This window comes from Arvicola amphibius, chromosome 6, assembly GCF_903992535.2.
Source record: "Arvicola amphibius chromosome 6, mArvAmp1.2, whole genome shotgun sequence".
Lineage (NCBI taxonomy): Eukaryota > Metazoa > Chordata > Mammalia > Rodentia > Cricetidae > Arvicola > Arvicola amphibius.
In genome coordinates, this window is record NC_052052.2 from 63,310,227 (window position 1) to 63,325,926 (window position 15,700).

At 42.1% G+C, this 15,700-nt stretch overlaps 1 protein-coding gene across 1 annotated transcript in view; it reads left to right on the forward strand.

Annotated features, from left to right (window-relative positions):
• Frem1 (FRAS1 related extracellular matrix 1) overlaps nt 1–1,815 on the forward strand; it is a 115,152-nt gene extending 113,337 nt beyond the window's left edge. The window contains exons 37-38 of the mRNA XM_042055309.1: nt 1,154–1,355; nt 1,677–1,815. Of these exons, the coding sequence (XP_041911243.1) occupies nt 1,154–1,355; nt 1,677–1,815 (341 nt within the window). The remainder of the gene's footprint in view (nt 1–1,153; nt 1,356–1,676) is intronic.
• Nucleotides 1,816–15,700: the final 13,885 nt, after the last annotated feature.

Here is a 15,700-nt window from a genome sequence, read left to right on the forward strand (position 1 = left end):
TATAAATTCAAAAACAGTAACAGTTGTCATTAAGTAGACATCATGATATGTTAAAAGGTTTTTTTTAAAAAAAATATATATCTTAAATTAAAATGTAATTACATCATCTCCCCTTCCCTTTCTCCCCTCTAACACAGTAGTTCTCAACTTGTGGGTTGTGACCCTTTAGGAGTTGAATGACCCTTTCACAGGGGTTGTCTAAGACTATCAGAAAACAGATGTTTACAATATAATTTATAGCAATAGCAAAATTACAGTCATGACATAGCAATGAAATAATTTTGTTGTTGGGGTCACCACGACATGAGGAATTGTGTTAAAGGGGCACAGCATTAGGAAGGTTGAGAACCACTGCATAATTATTTCCCTAGCCCCCACTCGCTCTTTCTCAAATTCATGGCCTCTATTTCTTTAATTATATATTATTATAATTATATAATTGCATAATTATATAAATTTGAATATACAAATACAACCTGCTCAGTCTGTATAACATTAACTTGTGTGTATGAACTCAGGTTTGACTAATTGGTGTTAGATAACCAGCCGAGGGCATCTTCCCTGGAAAGGCTGTCTCTCCCATTCCCAGCATTCTTTAGTTGCCTGAAGTTCTTTGTTTAGGGTAAGAGTTTTACATGGGCTATCATCTTTCATCTTCAACAAAGCTGTATAGATTTTGTTTATGCTCATTCTTTAGACGAGAAAACAAAAAGGCAGAAAGTGTGAGTAACCTACCCAGAGGACAGAATCTGCTTGGCTCCAAAGCCCAATACTCCTGAGTGTGTCATGCTGTATCCCCAAATCCCACTCTTGAATCTAGAACTGGGACTCACATTTTTATAACTACGCTTAGTACTTAGACTAAGGCAGTTTGGTGGTACGCACCTCTAATTACAGCTATTTTTGGAGGTCTGAGGTGGGAAGACCATGCGTTCCAGACTAGCTGGGGAACTTAATGAGACCACACTCCAAGAGTGAAAAATAGCAGAGAGGGTAGGAGACCAAGCCCACTGGTAGAGCACTTGCCTTGCATGTGTAAAGACATAAATTCAATACCAGTACTGAAAGGGGAGTAGAAGACAAGAAATACGATAGCCACAGTACCTAAGTTTGAATATAAAAATACTTGGCATGTTTTCTTGCTTCACATTAGGTTTGAAGAACCAAGCACGCACTGGACACTGGGAGTGGATTGGAGGTGAACCTTTTGCTTTCACCAACTGGAAGAGAGGGCCCCCTCAGCACCCAAAGCCTGGGAAGAACTGTGTTTTGGTTCACAAAAGAGGACAATGGCAATCAAAGAACTGTAGTAAAGGCAAGGCCCACAATTTTGTGTGCTCAAGGAAACTCCAAATGTAACCTGAGATTCCTCACCTATGAATTACAGGATCTACGTATACTTCTCAGTAGAAATGCATTTTTTTGTGGCTGGCTGGGTGTGTCTTTGTGAGTCTAGCAAGTAAACATGGAAGCTAGATCAACAGTCCCAGGAAGGTAGATGGATGAGTGTGTGTTTCAAGATGAGATACAATTTATGTATCTCGGTATTTGTCTAAATAAACAACTGCGGTATTATCGGCTGTAATATTTGTTTCTTCTAAAAGATTCATAATCTTTCCTATTCTAACTCTCAGGCAGTACAGATTTACATGGACCTTAGATACTTTTGTTTCTAGACCTCACATGAGTCCATCAAGCAGTATTGCGGGTGCTCCTACACAGAGTTCGCACAGAGTTCGAGTGAAGCTAGCCCTGCATCTCCAGTCAGCCAGGGTTGAATGCCAAGATTTGGTACGCATCCTGAAGCTCTTTTAATGTGAAACTTAAAATTAGAGGCTGTGGGTAGAAGAGTCTTTCAGAAGGATGCTCAGCTGCACAGGTCTAGTGAGGTGGAGGCAGGGGCCTGCCTCCACTGGAGAGATTGAACTATTCAACTCACAAAACATGCTCTGTCCCAGTGAAGTCATGGCATTGCGCCATTCCTTTGTTAAATATTGGGTTTCCCTGCCTTCCAAGGCCATGTGAATTTTGAAATAGCAGTATCTCCCTCTCCATTTACTATGCTGATTAATATTTTTAAAGGACCCTTGAATGAGGAGTAAATATGCATACTGGTTGACACACAGAAGAAAAATACCCCTCCCTCAGAAGCATCCCCATGAACTATGCTCGTGAACAAAGAAAACCAATACTGGAGCCAGAACCTTTGGAAGCCCACAGTGTTGGAAAGGATTTTGATGTGCCTTTGAGCTTTTAAATCTGTAATATTTGCAAAGATGCTCTGCTAACTAGGTTCTCTAATAGAAGGGACCTTATTAATTTATAAACTCAGCTGAGAGAGATGTTTTTGTAGCAATGAGCCATGCTGTGACTCTCTCAACAATCCCTTCTGGAGCCCGGGATTAATTATAGGAAGTCAGAATGTCCTTTTTGAAATGTGTATTAAAACGTTTCTTTTTTATGATCACTAAAAAATATGGTTGTGCCAAATATAGCTTGTCATACGAGCACCAGTGTAACTTTAGAATTAAATGAGGTGTTCGTGTAGACTAGAGCTTTAGGGCAGACTTTTTAAATAGAATAATAATATCGCTAGTGTTATCGACACTAAAAATGGTTTAAGAAAGTCTTTCCAGTTTCTGGATATAAAACATGACAGGCTTGCTTCGTTTCTGTTCATTTATCAAAGTTTCAATTCATAGAAAATTTTACCTAAAGAGGTTAGGATCAGACTCAGACATTCTGTCTCTTACTGAAACCCAGATGTAATTGCAGAGTTGGGCGCTGTTACCTCAGAGGTCTAGAGTCCTCTGTAGATAGTAAATGCAAAGATATGTGGAATATAAGGATCCTTTAGTGTTTGACCAAAACAGGCCAAACCCTTCCTCCTCTCTGGCTCCAGCCAAGCTCCTTGTGATCCTTTGGCTTCTGTATTATGCAGAGGTGGGATTTGGGCAAAGGGAAGAGGTTGGACTCCACAGTTCAGAGAGTGAGGGATTCGTTCTAAAGGTGCATATGCTATTTAAAGCTGGGAATAGAAAACTGTGCCAACCATGCTCAATCTGGTTGGCATGGCCAGTTTACTATACTCTCCTGCCATGAAAATGGTATGGCTATAATTGTAAATGGTTAGCATAGAGAATTGTTTGATTTTTTTAAAAAACCAATTAGGAATAGACCATTTTGAGATTTTCCTGATCTTATTAAAAGCTTTTCCAAATTGAGAAATCAGGTCTGAACATACAAATTCAGGCAGGCTTGGATACTGGGCATGGCGTGACTGTTGGGGTTGAGTAGGAATGGCTGGAGATGGAGTAACCAGGAAGGACGTAAGGAGGTGTGACCTGACTGTCCCCAGCCCTTTTCCTCTAACTTGAATGCCCACTCAGGAATTTCCTATATGCAAGGACATACGTGCAGCTCGGTGGTATATAACTTTTCAAAACTTTCTGAAACTTGATCTTTAAAGAATACAGAGCGTATTTTTACTAAGATTTTACTTTAAGATTTTAACAAATGTTAAATTCTGGAGTTAATCATCTCCTGTCCTTCCCTGCAGAGGTCAAAACAAACGGAGTAACATTTATTTGTATTTCTAGTTTTAAAACGATCCAAATATGTGTGCATTTTAACAACCACTATGATTCTGTGTAATGTAAACCATCAACTGGTGCTGACGAATCTCTGTAATGGACTAGCATATTGAATGTACTGTATCTAGTGCTGTGTGAAAATTAACGAAATAAACATGTCTAATTCTCAGATATGGTACCTTTAGTTCTTCCCATTTTCCATTTTTCCATGGGGCCTCACAGGTATGGTTTTACTTCTGCCACTTTATTTGTTTTTTTTCAAGACAGTCTCTCTCTATATAGCCCAGGCTGGCCTTGACCTTATGACCCTCCTGCTTCAGTCTCCTGAGTGCTGGGATGCCAGGTGTTTGTCGCTATCAATTTATATCTTAATGAGCCTACCCCTTTTAGAGAAGGGATGGGTGTGAAACCTCCACACGTCTGTACCTTTTTGTTGGTTAGACTAGCTGTTAGTTATTGACTGCTGTGCATTCATATAGCATTTATTGAGTGATAGTGAATATGCAGCATCTGCTCTATACCTGGCATGGTCTTAAGCATCAAGAGATATGGTAGTGAGTGGACTAAGAAAAACACAGTGCGTATATGCAAATTTCTGGAAGTTTTAAAGCCTAGGTTTCTCTGTGTATCCCTGGCTGTGCTGGAACTTGCTTAATAGACCAGACTGACCTTGAACTCACAGAGATGTGCCTGTCTCTGCCTCCCAAGTGCTGGGATTAAAGGGGTGCACCACCACCGCCCAGTTTACCCGGGGAGCTTTTGACCAGGGAGAAAGTTGCAGTGGAGCTGGGTGTTTATATCATCTCTCTTCAGACCAGGAGGGAAACACATTCAAGGGCAAACTATTCAGGATCATTTCTGTTATGTTTCTCCAGATTAAGAAAAGGGTACTCATTTCCTAAGCTTATAATCAAGGCCAAGTATCATTAATACCAGTAAGATTAAATTCATGTCTCCACTAAGGAGAGAGAATCAAAGATTTTTAAATATAGTTAATTCATTTTCTGACCTTCCCCCTAAACAATAGACAGTTTGTGTCTCTAAGATAGATTCTTGAAGGAACAGAAATTAAAGCGAGATCTTCGATATTATCTTATCTGCTACTCACATTTTACAGAGAATGCTGAGATCCTCTGAAGTCATAATGTGAAATCAGCACCAGGACTGGCGTCTTAGGAATGACAGGCAGCAGGATGGAGACATAAATGAGTAACACGCTTGCTATATGGGCAGAAGGACCTGTGTTCTTAACCAGCACCCTTGTAACAAGCCAGAGTGTGTGTGTGTGGGGGGGGTGTGCTTGTAATCCCGGTACTGGGGAGGCAGAGACTGGAATGTCTCTAGGACTCTCTGGCCAGGCTAGTCCAAAGAATAAGACCAGGTCCCAGTAAGAGGCACTGGTGGACGGATCCTGAGCAACAATATTGGAGAGCAACTCTGGCCTCTAGCCTCTATATGTGTAAACACACACACACACACACACACACACACACACACACACATTGCTTGCATACTCTCCCCCCCCAAACACATACATACTGGCTTCTATAAGCATTTTCTCTCTCTCTCTCTCTCTCTCTCTCTCTCTCTCTCTCTCTCTCTCTCTCTCTTTCTCTCTCTCTCTTCTCTGTCTTACACACACAAATGGTAGACAGACTCTCTTCCAATAGTAATATTAAGTTGGCTTTATTGTATTCTAGTACAATGTCTTTGAGAGTGTTATAAAATTTGTGAAAGACACACCCTAAATCGTATATGGTATGATCCTATTTATATGAAATTCCCCCAAATAGGCAAATCTATAAACCCAAAGTGGGCCAGAGGGCGGAGGACTTGAGGGGTTGAGACTGACTGGCAAAAGGTACAGAATTTCCTCTGAGGGGATGGAAATACTCTGGGATTAGGTAGTGGTACTGATTGTACAACGTGGGAATCCACTAAACACTATCGAGGTGAGGATTTATAATTTGTTGAGGTGCTGGAAATTAAAACCAGCACGCATTAGGTAAACACTCCGTCATTGACTTACATCCCCAACCCCGAAGAGAATACCCTAAACTGATGAATTCCAAGCTGAAGGGCTATGAGAGTCTCCACATAAAATTCATTTTCAAGAGCTGTAAATGGGATGTTGGATTTGCTGTGTGTTTACCCAGATACACTTTCCATTTGATTGCCTGATGCTCACTCAGACACTGTCGGCTTGTTTGTATCATTGGGGCACGGGCTAGGAATACGAAATCTGACGTCGTTTTAAACTGGCAAGGTTGCCTTACTGCTCTTCTCTTCCCTCCCCATCAATCGTGGCAAAGAACCAACAGCAGAGTGTGTCTGGCTGTCTGTAATGTCCAGAACACCATGATTTTCATGAAATTAATTTTACAAGCCTTTAGAGTAGGATCACACAGGAAATGAATATACTATCCTCATAACTTAGGCGTAACTGTTCATTTTGAACAGTTTTTATAGGCCCTAAACTCTGCTAAGTAATAAAATTCAGTTTATCTTAAGACAGAAAGGAACAAAGATCAACCAACACTTCCATTAGCGGCCTCATGGTTCCTGCAACACTTTCCGAGAAGCGCTGCCCCATGCGCTTTCCCTTCCGCTTCCCCTGCATTGTGGCCTTCAGAAGGGCGGCCTGGCTCAACTTGCTGAATAGAAAAACTATGTTCAGACCCTACCTCATACTCCCTTTAAGCAACATACTTTTAATATACTCAAATCCATGAAAAGTAAAAGAGTTGAAAAAGATATGCCATCCTAAGCCCAGTCAACGTTGGAGTGGCTATACTAATGTCAGATAGCATAAATTTTAGAGCAAGGAATATTGCCAAGGATAAGGAAGATTAGTTCATAATGCCAAGAGATCCATCAGTAAGGGAGCCTTGTGATCTGAAACATACACGCACTTGGTAAGAAAGTTTAAAAATATGTAAAGCAAAAGCTGATAGGTGGGAAATGGGTAAATCTATAGTCACAGACATGTCAATGCTCCTTTCTTTAAAATTAATGGAATACATAGTGGGGGAATTAATAAGGATGTAGAAACGTGGATATGGTTAACTGCATTAACATAACTGAGATTTCTGGAACCATCCAGAAGTATCAGAATCGGTCTTTAAGTGCATGTGAACATTTACCAAAGCAGACAAGGTTTTAGGGCATAAAAATGAAGTGTTGGCATATTTTCAAGACTAGTATAGTATATTCCCTGAGTATAATGGAATTGAATTAGGAATCAGTAACAAAAAGTGTTTCTGGAAGATTCTCTGCATGGTTACTCACCACTTCTTTAGTGTGTATGTTATGGATAAAATAAAAAAATTAAAAGTATTTTGATCTGGAAAAAGAATGAAAATATATCAACATTTGTGGGGTGCCATTAAGGTAGTGCTCAGGGGAAATTTTATAATAGCAAGACCTTATATTAAAAAGTAGCTAGATCTTCACTTAATAACCCCCCTTTCTACCTTCAAAAGAAGAAACAGGCCAGGTGTGGTGGCGCATACCTTTCATCTCAGGACTCGGAAGGCATAGACAGTCAGATCTTTGTGAATTCAAGGCCAACCTAATCTACATAGCAAGATCTGGGTCAGCAAGGATTACATAGTGAGACCCTGTCTCAAAAGAAGAGAAGTGGACAAGGAGGAGGCCAAGGGAAGAATTAACAAGTGTTATACTAAAACACTGAGGAATGTCAGGGGTATACAGGCAGAGTCAGGAGGATTCCAAGTTCAAGACTAGTTCTGTGCTATATAGTAAAACCATGTTTCAAAACCCCAAAGGCTCCATTGTTGAGGGCTACTCTAGCCTGTGAAAGGTCTTGGGTTCCATCCCAGCACTCCAAGTAAAAGAATGAAGAATAGTAGTTGATATCAGTGAAGTCAGAATGATGCTTTGAAAAATGAAGTGTATGTAAAGTTCCAGCTAAGACTAATTAGGAGGGAAAGACGCTGATTGCCAATACCAGGAACGAGGCGTGCAGCACTAAGTTCTGCAGCCGTTCTTGCAATAACGGGAAATATCATGCATAGTTTAGTAGAGTAAAGGCAGCAATTGAAATAAAATAGACAAGGTCTCTGAAACACAAATTATTAAAGCTCAATAAAAAACATAAGCAAGCAAAAGAAATCGTGTTACAACTGAAACATCTCAATGGGTAGTTTGAAATTTTCTGATCTTGTTATGGCAAAAGCTCTTTTGCTTTGTTCTTTTGTAGAGATACCCACATAGCTTGTTCACTTGTGCACACAATGGTGAATATGTAGGCTGCTTAGAGTTGGGGCTGTGGCAAACAAAACTGCTACGCACTCACGTGTTAGTCTCTGAAGGCACAGGTGCTCTCTTCTCCCAAGGGTGGATCATGCAGTGTATGCTCCCTTTCCATTCCCACCAGAACGCAAAGGTTTCATCCCCGCGACATGCTCACCAGCACTTACTGTGCCAATCTCTTTCTCCCACACCATGGGCTGAACTGGCGTATTCCTGGTAACTAGTGGTCATGGTCATATTTTCATGTGTGTATTTGCCATCTATATATCTTCTTTCGTGAAATACCTGTTCAATTAGCTGCCTTATTAAAAATTCTTGTGCTTGAGTTTTACTCTGAATAATAAAATGTTTTCTTTCAATCCCTGGCTTGTCCTTTCACTGTCTCAGCAGTGTCTTGGTTGAGATGTATTATCCACTTGCATATGCTCTTGGCTTTGAACGGTAAGAGGTTTTTTTTCAGACTCTTTTGCCTATATTTATGAGGGACTCTCTCTCTCTTTCTCTCTCTCTCTCTCTCTCTCTCTCTCTCTCTCTCTCTCTCTCTCTCTCTCTCTCTCTCTCTCTCTCTCTCTCTGTGTGTGTGTGTGTGTGTGTGTGTGTGTAAGAAAAGGTCTTATGTGGCCCAAACTTGTCTTGAATTCATTGTGTACCCAAGGGTGACCTTGAACTCTCCATCCTCCTGCTCGGCCTCTCCAGTGCTCTGATTACAGGTATGTGTCACCACTACCTACAGCTGTTTTTCCTTTAAGAAACTTTGTTGACACTGTATATAATTGGCAGATAAAAAGCTTACACTTAACATGTATCATTTGGCATAATATGTTTATGTCATTTCTTATAATTGAGATAGTGAATGCATTCACGTCTCTCAAAACTTTCCTCATGTTCCCTTTCAGTCTCTTGCTCTGTCCAGTTGGCTTTCTCCATCGCAAAGCAACACCTGATGGACTCTATCACTGCAGATCGACTGTAACTTCTAGAGTTTTCTATAAAGGGACTACATTTGCACTCTCCTATTTTTCCCCTTCTCTTTCACTTAGCATAATTCTTCTCGGAATCACACCAGTGACTAACTGAAGCCAGGAGGAGGAAGTGGGGGGGTGAGAACTAGGGTTTTAAGGTTCTGTATTACAAGTGCTAACTTTCCCATGTGTTAAGGCATTTGTGTTCAGTGTGGAACTGTTTTTAGGAGACGTCCAGATGACTAAGAAAGTCCTGTTGGAGAGTCCCAGGATGCTTTGCTTTCGGATAAGAACTGTGGTGCACAAATCCCATTCTAATAAGAACTAAATGGAGGGAAGATGTCTCACCTGACAGGAGTGTTTGCTGTGCTAATGGGCTGAACGTGGGTGTTAGCTATTTCCTGAGCGTGGCTTCTGGAGCCACAATTTGAAATTTCCTTTGGCATTTGGCATTTAAGCATACATTTGTTGCATGTATGGGAAAGGATTATTTATAGATCCTGCATCAAATCAATAATCATCTAAATGGGGCGAGACATGGGAAGAACAGTGGCTGGGCCTGTGTGGGAGTGAGGAAGGATTCAGGGGAGAAGCTAATTAACAGGAAGGGCAGCAGGAGAGTCTCCCAGTAAATACCTTTGCCCATTGCTTTCCTACCCAGCAGAATCCAGGTCATTTGAGTGACCAAATACAATAAGCCTTCTTAGCGTTTTGCATTAAGTTAAGCTGAACTTTGTGTAAATGTGTCTTAGCCTTCCTGAGTTTATGGTCAACCTGGGCCCAGGCTCAGGCAAACAGCATAAAGCAAACCCTGGCCAGGAGGTTGCTCTAGTCTTCCATCTTATTATCACTGTTTTTTTTTAAACAATTTGTCTCCTACCATCTTGTTACTTAATTCCCACACCTAGAGGTAATATTATGTGTAATTTTTTAATATTTATGTTACAGATACTTAGGATTATGTTTCTGCATAGGTATTGCCAAGATAGTAAAGCCAACTTTTATTTATAGAGGGTAGAAAATATAAATCTGTCCAAAACCTTTCATGAAATAAAGGTTTTAATATTTTCAAAGAGTTGATTCTGATGCCTGCTCTTGGGGAGCCTCGGAGAAGGGCTGTCAATACAAGGCGTCATTGTTTTAGGTTTCTGATCCATGATTTGCACCCCCCCACCACACACACACACATACACAACTTTCTTTTGGCAACTCCTCCTGCATTCTGTCCTACACTTGGCCCTGAGTCAGCTGAAAGCTTTGCAAGTTGATTTTCCGTCCCATCTGAATTGCAGCTTTGCTGCGGAACTGTTTTCCATGTGTTTTTAATCATTTGTCCATGTGTTATGAGCTTATAGGGACAATATGGCTCCCCCAAGCTGCCTGCATTGTATAAGCAGAAACTGGAGAGGCAGCCAGGAGGGAAACCGTTTTCAGACAGATGCCCCTTGCGCTGTCTGTTGGTGATACACCACCTCCATCTTCCAACTGGGGCACAACAACCGACAAGCTGCCTAGCGGTACCTGGCAGGCACCTCATCCTCTTGCCTGAGTTCCCTTTCTTAGGAGCGTCAAAACCCTTCCCCTGAGAGTTATCTATGAACCATAGCGGTATGACAAAGTTCAGATACCCATTCTGAGATGCAGCCAGCTTGGGAAATAAAGAATGGTTTATTCTGAATCCTTCCAGATTTAGTGGAAATTTGATTTGAAAACAGAGTCTAAGCATGGAGAGTTAAGGATAAGTCCTCCAGGACAGAGAGCACAGCACAGCACAGCCAGACTCTTGTCAGGAGTTTCCATCTACACTGCTGCTTCGTTTGGGAGGTTGAAACAAACATCACGAAACTAACTGCAGAGCTTGGGCCAGGAAAAGAAATGAAACAGAAAACGTGCTCAATAAAACGCCCGTGTCTGGAGCTTTGGATCCTGCAGACCCCAGGAATGATAGGCTTTACCCTGAACAGTCATCTCGGTGGTGAAGAAGACGCACGTTAGTAAGCCCAGCTCTGTCTGTCACTGAACGACTGAATAAAGAAGGAGCTATCCCCAAGTCGGGGCACACGCCTCCAGTCTCAGCTCTCAGAGCTGGAGGGCTACCTCGACTATATAGAAAACACCTTTCTCAAGACTGCCAGCAGGTTGCTCTTGTAATTGAAAGCTTTGAGATACTCATGGGTTTTCACCCTCTTTTTGATGCTCCCTTCTGACCTTGGTCTACTGAGGACCAACTTCATGAAAAATGACTTAGATGTTGCTTAAAAGTTAAGGAAGGCAGAGATGGACCTCGAGGGAGGGAGAGGGTTTTAAAGAAATAGAGGCCAGACTTCAGTGTATGGTATGCAAGCAGATAAGAACACGGAGGTTGGATCTGAACAAACAATCCCATTGCTGAGTTGTGAATGCAGATGAGAACACCGGAGACAGTTTGAAAGGGTCTGAGGCTGTCCCACATTATGAAAACGCTGAGGGAGGAGACCTTGCTATGGAGCTATTCAGTGACGTGTAGAGAGGATGTGATTGTAGGGGACGGGGAAGGACACAATGAGCTGGCAGGGTTTGAGGTCACAGGTAAGAAACTCTTATCTGGTGACTTTTGTCTTTCTCCATATAAGAAAGGGTAAGGTCGAGCTGGGCGGTGGTGGCGCACGCCTTTAATCCCAGCACTCGGGAGGCAGAGACAGGCGGATCTCTGAGTTTGAGGCCAGCCTGGTCTACAAGAGCTAGTTCCAGGACAGGCTCCAAAGCCACAGAGAAACTTTGTCTCAAAAAACCAAAAAAAAAAAAAAAAAAAAAGAAGGGGTAAGGTCAGTTGCTGAAAATGAGGGCAGGATAGAGCACTCGGGGGTTAGATAATTGGAGTTTAGGTTTATATGGAAAATTAAGCGATGACTACAGTAATAAAAGAGCACTGAGCAGAGTTGAGAGAAAGACATTTTGTACAGAACCAATTTGTCCCATCTTCCCATTGTCTCTGGCAGCAGTATGGTTGTACTGTAGCCGTGGGCCCAGGATAGGTGAATAGCTTCATCTCTACAGAGCAAAGGGCAAGGAATAGAGAACAGTACAGAAATCCAAATTGATGAATCATGGAATTCAAGCTGGATATAAGAGGGAGTGAGGACCTGAAGATTCGGAGATACAAGTTAATTGGCGACCTCATTCATTCATTAAAGCAGTACTTCTGAGCATTTACACTGTGAAAGGAACTGACATATATCCTGAGATGGTGGCAAGAACCCATCTATTTGATCTTTTTCAGACTAAAATCTGGAGTAGGGACAGATGCTCCAAGAATGCTCATATAAACCTTATTTGGTTAGAGTTGTGTGCTATGGTGATCCAGTAGGACTAGACGATGTCGGAACAGCTGTGTAAGAACAGGGTGGGGCGGCCATCCATGTGATGCCAATGCCATGTTATCAGTATAACACGGTCACAATCCATTCCCGTGGACACAGAGGCCTCTCAGAACGACAAGTCAAGAGGCAGTATTGTCCTTGGTGAAGTCTAGAGACATACAGTGCCCAAACTATTCATTCATAAGCTCAGGTAGCAGCTGATCATGGCAAGGACACATTGTCTATGAGGGAGAAGGAACAGAGGGAAGGCTCACAATTTCTCGTGGAACTTTTTTTATATTATTGAATCTGGTTACTTCTGACCTACTCTAAAAGAAAGAAAAGACGTACAATGTCTACTATATATATTTCTTTGTGCTAAGTGAATACTTGTTGAATAAAATTAAGAGAAACAGTATGCAGTCTGATGTGGTCTGGCATTTGGGAATAGTTAATTCCCAAATTAACTATTAGTCTAAGAATGGTGTCTACCTAAAGTTTTCTTTTTTTAAAATTTATTTATTTATTTATTATGCATACAATATTCTGTCTGTGTGTATGTCTGCAGGCCAGAAGAGGGCACCAGACCTCATTAAAGATGGTTGTGAGCCACCATGTGGTTGCCGGGAATTGAACTCAGGACCTTTGGAAGAGCAGGCAATGCTCTTAACCACTGAGCCATCTCTCCAGCCCCCTAAAGTTTTCTTATATTTTGACTAAATAACACTTCTGTTAATTAAACAACTCTACAAATTACAGCATATACTAGCCATGGACAAGGACATCCTTGTCATTAGTCCCTATGGTTCTCCAGTGTTGGGACTCACATATACATTGTATGAATGAATGAATGAGTCCAGGGCACGGGACTAAATTGGGGAAGAAGGTGCTTCTGAATATGTGCTTTCCGTAAGATGGGCCAGGGAATGATGTTAGGAATAGTTTTATATTTTAAATAACTTACTAAATTAAATTGCTGAGAAAATGGTTTTAAGGGAAACCACTTACTCTATCTTTGTCCTTGATGTTTGAAAAATAAGAAAAAAGGGCTGGCAAGATGGCCCAGTGGTTGAAGGCACTTGCAGATAAGCTTCATGACTTGGGTTTCATCCTAGGACCAACATGGTAGAAAAAAAATGGACTTCCATAGACTGTCCTCACCTCCACATGTTGAAGACATGTTCACATACACACACACACACAAACACATACATACACACACTCTCACACACATAGAACAAAAGCTAAACTAAATGTTAAAAATATTCTGCCTTATTTTGCATTAAAAATCTTATATTCCTATGATACTACTTCTATCCTATGTTTTGAGGAAAATAGAAAGGATGAGAATCTACAGCACTGATAAAGACGAGCCTCCCTGTTCTGAGTTGTAAGAGATGCTGGGGACGGCCTTTCATTCCGTGCTTCTTCCACAGGAGGCTTCTGGTCAGTTCGGGTACTTGCAGGCTTGAGCAGCAGGAAGGTATGCAAGAGCCAAAGGAAATTCTCCGGGAGTTATCTGTAATCCGCAACTATAAGTTTCAAAATTTGGGCCCAGAAGAGGGGAAGGTAAGACCAAAGGAAAATTAAAAGTGAGTGACTGGTATCCCGGAGGTAAAAAAGTTAGAGAGCCCTTGCCCTGCAGGGTTAACCTGTGTAAGGTGGAGCCAGTCTTTAGCATCTTAGTCACTTTCTAGTATCGATCTTGACTTTTCATTCACAAAGTCTTCTACAAATGTCTGTTCAACAGAAATAGTTCCAACTGTGTCCAATAGCCAGTAATTCCAGAGCCAGGTAAGATGAGACCCCAGGTAGAATCCCTGGATTAGCGCTGCGTTTGGGTCAGGCAAGACCCTATGTGACTGACTGATGGTAGTGGTATTTAAGCCTCTGAACAGTGAAGTTAAACAGGAGCCGCGAGATACATCTTAGCTGGTTTTCATACCACATGTAATACCAGCGGACCTAATGGCTGCTCTGGAGAGCTGATTGCATTGGGCGACTGAGAAGAGCTGAGGAATTCAAGTATCAGGCAAGTTTTTTTTAAAAGGGCTATTTAAAACAAATGGTGAACACCCATGTTCTTGTGGTACGGAGCAGCGTCCCTTCAGTCCATTGGCGTCTGGAACAAGTCAAGTACAAGTCTTTTAGAATTCTAGTAAAATGATAATCCATTTACGCGTAGTTTGCGAACGGCTTTCAGGAGGCCTTGCCTCGGAGAACTCAGTGAAGACTATCAAGAACAAACACAACGCCTGGAAAGACGTCCCAGTGGGGAACGTGTAGAAGAAAGCTGTGTGCTAAACAAAGGGAGAGTACGTTCAGGATCACCTCCTGTGACTAAATCGAAGGGGCAAGAGAGATAAGCGAAGGTGTGGCTTCCCAGTAGGGACACTATTTTGGGAAGGAAGGCCGAATTGCAAGGTATTGACCTGTTTCTTGTACCCAGGGCTAATTTCAAATTATCATTGGCCACTTAACCCCTTAGTCCCTAAAGAACTGTGTTTGTCTCAATCTTTATTGAGTCTGATCAGCAGTTACTTAGATTTGCAGCAGATGTGGATTCAGCCAGGTAAGGACCTCCCACTCCAGCTTCATCTCCCTCCCCCAGTTGATCAAGCCTGGCTTGTCCTCCACATTCTCTAGCCTAGCTCGGTCAAAGAAGGGAAAATAATAACGGTGATGAAGGGGCTTGAGGGACACATTATGGTCCTTGATTGATGAGCTGTCAGATTCCGTCACTAGGGATCCTGTGGAGAACAACTGGAAGAGTTTGCTGATCTCTGGCCAGTTGGGAAATCTGGCACTCATTGTTTGTTCCTTAATGTGAAAGGATTAACTCTAGAATTCTGAGTCTCCATGTGTGGATAAGGAAGATGTATTCCCTTAACTCGGCTGTGACCAAAGGCTTCCATCCACATGTGAATACAGAGAAGGCAAAGAAGGCGCTGTGCCACCAAGCTGGCCTCTCTCTCTCTCTCTCTCTCTCTCTCTCTCTCTCTCTCTCTCTCTCTCTCTCTCTCTCTCTCTCGTGAAGGCCTGGCCTTTTACTTAACATGGCCTTTTTGTTTTGTTTTGCCCGCAATGCTTCTCCAGCAAACACATGCCGTGTCTGTTCTACCCCAGCTCAATGCAGATGCGAAGCAAATGCTAGCTGGCTCTGTTTTTCCTTCTAATGACAATAATGAGGAATTCAGACAAAGAGCAAGTTGTTTTTGCCAGGACAGCCACTCATAAGTCTCAGACAACAGCTAAGCCACCAGTTAATTAACCCCAGGGTCTCAGGCTTTCCCTGGGGGCTTCAAAAATACAGAACCGAGTGAAGGCAGGACACCATTAGCACTGCATAATGTAAGCAAACACTTAATGTGTTTGCGTTGCCTTTGCTTTGCCTGCCTGCTGACCACCTGCCTCCCCACCCTACCAGGCAGGTAGCATATATGGGATGTCCTGGCTGCAGTCCTACACAGAGAGCCTCTCCTTTGGGCCTGGCCATCTGTAAACCTAATCTTAGTCTCTGGGCCCTGGTAGC